At 37.6% G+C, this 5471-nt stretch overlaps 1 protein-coding gene across 1 annotated transcript; it reads left to right on the forward strand.

Annotated features, from left to right (window-relative positions):
- The first annotated feature begins 330 nt into the window (after nt 1-330).
- LOC132159401 (uncharacterized) lies at nt 331-2332 on the forward strand. The gene is made up of 6 exons (XM_059568905.1): nt 331-524; nt 612-935; nt 1049-1378; nt 1513-1806; nt 1885-2028; nt 2130-2332. The coding sequence occupies exons 1-6, from the start codon at nt 467-469 to the stop codon at nt 2147-2149; spliced, it is 1170 nt and encodes a 389-aa protein (XP_059424888.1). The 5' UTR covers nt 331-466; the 3' UTR covers nt 2150-2332.
- The last annotated feature ends 3139 nt before the right edge of the window (nt 2333-5471 follow it).

Raw genomic sequence — 5471 nt, forward strand, 5'->3', positions numbered from 1 at the left:
TGATGCTACATTTTCCCACTTAATGTAATTTTTAGGTGATCTGTTCCTTTAAGATGCAGCTTCTATGTTTCGTCTGCAATGCAAAGATGGATTTTGTTGATAATGAGTTCATTTGGTTGGTGACAGTGACAGTACCTTCCTGTCTTGTTATTCTAAATGGATTTATTGATTAAATCTAAGACATTTGAATAAATTATGATTAATATATCATGGATATCTAATCCGACACTCATCCAGAAGTCATCCAGTTTTGATATTTGCTATTTATTTAGTTTTCATACAGGGAACACATTTGTTATCAAGTGTAAGGTCAGCAAAATCTTTTCATTTTCAGGATTTCCTCTGATAAATCACACTGTGATGCAGGTCGAATCCTGTTGAGGGAGGATCCATCCAGATAAAAATCAGTTCTTCAGTCGTGTTTCAGAGTGTTTTCAGACATTTTAAACCTCACTATCGTGAACCGATGAAGAAAATGCTTCTCAAATCAGTATTGTTCTGGTTGTGTTTGTGGCGTCTGGTTGGTGAGTTTTACTTCACATTTAAATGATTAAAAGTATTTTAATGAAGCTTCATCAAACTGACATCAAGTGATAAACTCTGTTCTTCAGGAGTGTTTTGTAGTTCTGTCAGCCAGGTGAAATTGCTGGGGATAGTCGGAGAGTCTGTTACTCTTAACACTGGCTTTACTGAAATAAAGTGGTTTGGCAGGATTAAGTGGTGGTTTGAGAATAATATGATTGTTGATATCAATGTGAAGACCGGCAGCATGACTGTATATGATAATGTTCTTGATGGGAGATTCAGAGATAGACTGAAGCTGGACAGTCAAACTGGATCACTGACCATCACAAACATCACAGAGAACCACACTGGAGATTATAAAGTAACAACCTGGCCAGCAGTGATGACAATATTCAGTCTCACTGTCATTGGTGAGTTTCATTTATTTCACCTGCTTACATTTTAGAGTGAAATTTATCTCAAGCTATTACTTTTGTAAACAAAGTTATTTAAAAGTCTCAATCTGTGACAAACCCTGTTTCAGAGTATGTGTGTGATGCAGAAGAAATATCAGTAACAGAGGGAGATTCAGTTACTCTAAACACTGGTCTTACTGAAATAAGTGAAAATGACAGACTGTCTTGGGATTATCACATTGACATTGCTGCAAAACCTATATTTGAAAGAGATTTAAGTGGAATTAACCTCTATCCTTATGGGTTTAAATTATTTTTCGACGAAATGAAACTGGACAATCAAACTGGATCTCTGACTATCATAAACATTACAACTAAACTTGCTGGTATTTATACATTCAATTACCAGATAAGTGGAGGAAATTGGTCATCAAAAGCATTCAGAGTTTCTGTCTATGGTGAGTAGAGGTCATGTGTCTTGTCCTTCAAATAAAATCATTTTATAGTTTGAGATTACAGACTGTTGAACACATTGAACTGAAAATAAGACTGTTGATTAGATTTGGTAATACTCTATTTCTCATGTTTTCAGTGCGTCTGCCGGTTCCTATCATCAGCAGTAACTCTACAAACTGTTCTTCATCATCATCATCATCATCTTGTTCATTGTTGTGTTCAGTGGTGAATGTGGGTCATGTGACTCTCTCCTGGTACAAAGGAAACAGTTTATTGTCCAGCATCAGTGTGTCTGATCTCAGCATCAGTCTCTCTCTACCTCTGGAGGTGGAATATCAGGAGAAAAACAGCTACAGCTGTGTGATCAACAATCCCAGCAGCAACCAGACTCAACATCTGGACATCAGCAAGCTCTGTCAAACATGTTCAGGTTCAGCAGCTGATATTAGAGCTGATATTGGTGTTTATTGACTGAGCTGATCTCAGTTTGATGTGTTTTATTCCTCAGGCTCTGTCCACTGCTGTGGTTCTACTGAAGCTGTGATCCGATTGGTCCTCTCTGCTCTGGTGGGCGTGGCTACTGTTGTTATACTGGTTTATGACATCAGATCCAGAAGAGCTGAACAGACTCGAGCACAGATTTACTTATCAGGTATTGTGGTTTTACTTTTTTTAAATTTAATTTTGTAATACTTATTTATTTATTTAAATGGCTTTAAATATTCATATGCTGGTGTTTATGCTCATTTATAGGTGGCTCATTTCCGCCATAGAAGATGATTTGAGAACAAACTGTAATATATTCTCACAATAATGCTCAAAATGCAAGTTTTTGTCATGAAAAATACTGAATTGCTCACGCTAGATTATGTGATATAAAATGTTTTTTTATTTTTCTATTGATATTTTAATCTTTTGATCCAGTTTGAAAGTCTTTTTCTGCAGATAAGATCTCTCTTGACGGCTGTACATTTGCCACATTTGATTGCGTTTATCAATAAAGTCTTCTCAATGTTGTGTTTAATTACAATTATTATGTTGAGCGCCTCCTGGAGGAATACAAACGAAGTTTATTATAATGAGCTCAGCTGAGTGCCAAATATACTGTAAAGCTCATGTAAGCCTGCTTTATTTGTAAATTTTTTAATTTATTAAGCTAAATTCTTATACCGCTAAAAACATTTTATTTTATATCTGCAACATTTTATATCTGCAAGCTATAGTATTGTTTATTATTAATCTGATAATGTAGGCTACAATAATATAATAAAGTGGAAGTCGTTACAGTTGAGTGAACAGGATTGAGACTGCAGCTATGATTTTTCCGTTCCCATTTGAGCAAACAGTGTTTCTACGACTTTCAAAACGAGAAAAAATATATCGAGAAAGTGTTACAGCAGTCAGAAGAGAGAGATAATCAGATTCACCATCACTTTTATTTGTAATGTAACACCACATAAACACAATGTGTACTTTTTAACTGAAAGTATTAAGAAAATGTAGAAGATGCGAGCGCATCAGGTCTGTGAATGTTTCTCCTCTGGTTCTTTGAGAAGGAGGCACTCAGCGTTACATAACATTATATACGCAAGGAACAGTTTAACCACACAAGAATTAAAGAGTAAGCTGATTATAACATAAATATCACAAAACATCGATCTAGGCTTCTACACTTCTTCATAAGAAAAGACCAAGGTAAACTAACGCTTGCTTCAAAGAGTTATTTTGCTCAGATTCACCAAAAATCTCAAAGTCAGGTTAGAGTAGCAACACTGATATATGCAATACACATCATTTACTAAATGTAGTGTGATCAAAGGTAAACATGTAGTGTTCTGCTATTTATATCTAATGTGGTTTGATCTGTTGTCTTGAGAAACAGCTTCAACATCAGCATGTTTATTATTAGATGAATGCAGTCACTGTATCTGACAGTAGTTTGTAGGTTTAGTCTTCTTTCCTGTTTATATGAACTAAACATTCTGAGTCCCTTACAATACAAAACATCATATGAAAATATAAAAATATGGGAGAACACTCTACACACAGTTATAAAAGGTCATCTGTTCATGATTCATAAAGCCATTAGAGAAACTCTGAAATCGGCCTGAAAGGAGAAATATTTGAGAAATGATCGACAAATGAGCTGAAGACACTCTAAGTGTGTCATGATCAAGCATGCTAACATCTTATGGTCAGTTTATTTCCATTGAAAATGACACTATTGAACTACAGGAAGCTGTGGCTTACTCTAACTCAAAAGAGAGGTGTGGTCACACACAACACTAACTAATAAATAGGTGGTTATTTAGACAGTAGCTTACTTTCATGACTTTACTACAGATCAGCCTCACATCAGCGCATCTATCATTTCATTACTGAACCAGTTTAGAATAGCTTGTCTTTTCATATTTGTGGACTAAATCCCTTGAATATGTTACAGAGATTTTGGTTCTGTTTGTGTTTGTGGCATCTGGTTGGTAAGTTTGAAATGTTTTTTACTTATTTTTTTTCAAATATGTTTGGTTGTTTTCCTAAACCCCTTTTATAAAAACATTCAAACACTAGAAGCTTTAGTTTCAGTTGTGTCTCATCTGAAGTGTTGTGTGGAGCTCAAAACAACTTCAGTTCCTGCATCAGCGAAAGAGTTCTACTTATAGGGAAATTGTGCTGTATCCTCTAGTGGACACTTTGGAGAATGTTGCTAGCATGATTGTTGTCTGAAGCACATGTGAAACAATGGCATTCCTCTTGGTGTACATAGCCTGTGAAGTCATGAAAAGGAACCAAGAATTATAAAAGGGTGACGCTAAGCACATCAAAACTTTTGATGCCTTCAGGATCCATTTGTTTGACAGCGATTGTTGAAGACCAAGGCAGGTGAGCATTTTAGAAAGTGTGTGCCTCCGTGCCTGAGGTTTCAGACATTTGAGGACACACGTTCTATGCATCATGTGCCTTGATAATCTTGAGGAATAAGGGACAAGAATCGGCGTCTCGCGGTTTGGGTCCCTCTGCTACCGAAGCACGGCGAAGACCCAGATCATGGGATGCTCAGATCGAGTTTGCAGAGAAGGGTATAGACCTTTTGAAAGCTTACGCTGCAAGCTCTGGTACTCAGTTTGTTTCAGAAGCTCTTTTTATGGTTAGTTGGATCCCACAGATAGTGCTATATTGAGTTGACCAGCACCTGAGGGGAAGTGTCTCCATGTTTGGATTCTAACACTCGAGGACATATTCTGACTTTTGCGTCTAGGCTCCACTAGTGTTTTTTCCTATTGCCTTGCTCAAATATCACAACCTCAGACAGTCAGAAAGTAACCAGAGATTCACTCGTAATCAATTTCCACCTGCACGAGCAAACACCAGACATTGCACCCAGTGTGAGCAGTCCAACCCAGATGGGAGATGTGAACAGTGCTACACTGGGCAGCAGGCTGTCGGAAACTAACTGTGACCCATGCCACATCAAACATGATTGAGTTTACCTCAGACATCATGGAACAATTACCAAGAAATCACTTACCTTTGGATCATGGTCAACCAAACAAGAGAAAACAGACAGTTTGGTGGGACGCAGATGCATGGTGCAATGTTCTCTAGGAGATGTTAATCATCAGTAATACATCAGTGCTCTGGGACACAGGGTCACAAGTTTCACTTGTGGGTTCAGAGTGGAAGAAGAGACATATTTCTGATGCAGAGGTGAGTCCAGTGAGAGAACTGCTTGAGGAGGAAGAACTCAAAATGAGGGTTGGATGGAAGTGGAGTTTTGGATGTCTGGAAAAACTAAGACTGAAGGAAGAGACAGACACCTGTTGGCACCAATTCTCATTACATCCAGTGAATTAGAGAAACCAATAATCAACTTTAATGTGATTGAGGAATTGGTCCAAGCTAATGCAGCCCAGCAGATTCCTTTGAGTTTCAGCTCATCCCCAGAAGTTAGCCCTAGAAAAGCTAAAGCCGTCCTAACTTTCCTGAAGAAATGCAAAGACAGTAACAACTGTCATATTGCAAGACTGGGCGAAAACACATCATTCTTTCAAGGTGCGTGAGAGTGAACATCAGTTGTGGCAAACTGAATAAGACAAT

This window comes from Carassius carassius, chromosome 16, assembly GCF_963082965.1.
Source record: "Carassius carassius chromosome 16, fCarCar2.1, whole genome shotgun sequence".
Classification (NCBI taxonomy): Eukaryota; Metazoa; Chordata; class Actinopteri; order Cypriniformes; family Cyprinidae; genus Carassius; species Carassius carassius.

What these genes read in the sequence shown, in the direction of transcription:
- LOC132159401 (XM_059568905.1), top strand. Translation starts at nt 467, where the DNA reads ATGAAGAAAATGCTTCTCAAATCAGTATTGTTCTGGTTGTGTTTGTGG. An exon ending in GTGTTTGTGGCGTCTGGTTG is followed by an intron (nt 525 to 611) that starts GTGAGTTTTACT and finishes TCTGTTCTTCAG; the next exon opens with GAGTGTTTTGTAGTTCTGTC. An exon ending in GCTCTGTCAAACATGTTCAG is followed by an intron (nt 1,807 to 1,884) that starts GTTCAGCAGCTG and finishes TTTATTCCTCAG; the next exon opens with GCTCTGTCCACTGCTGTGGT.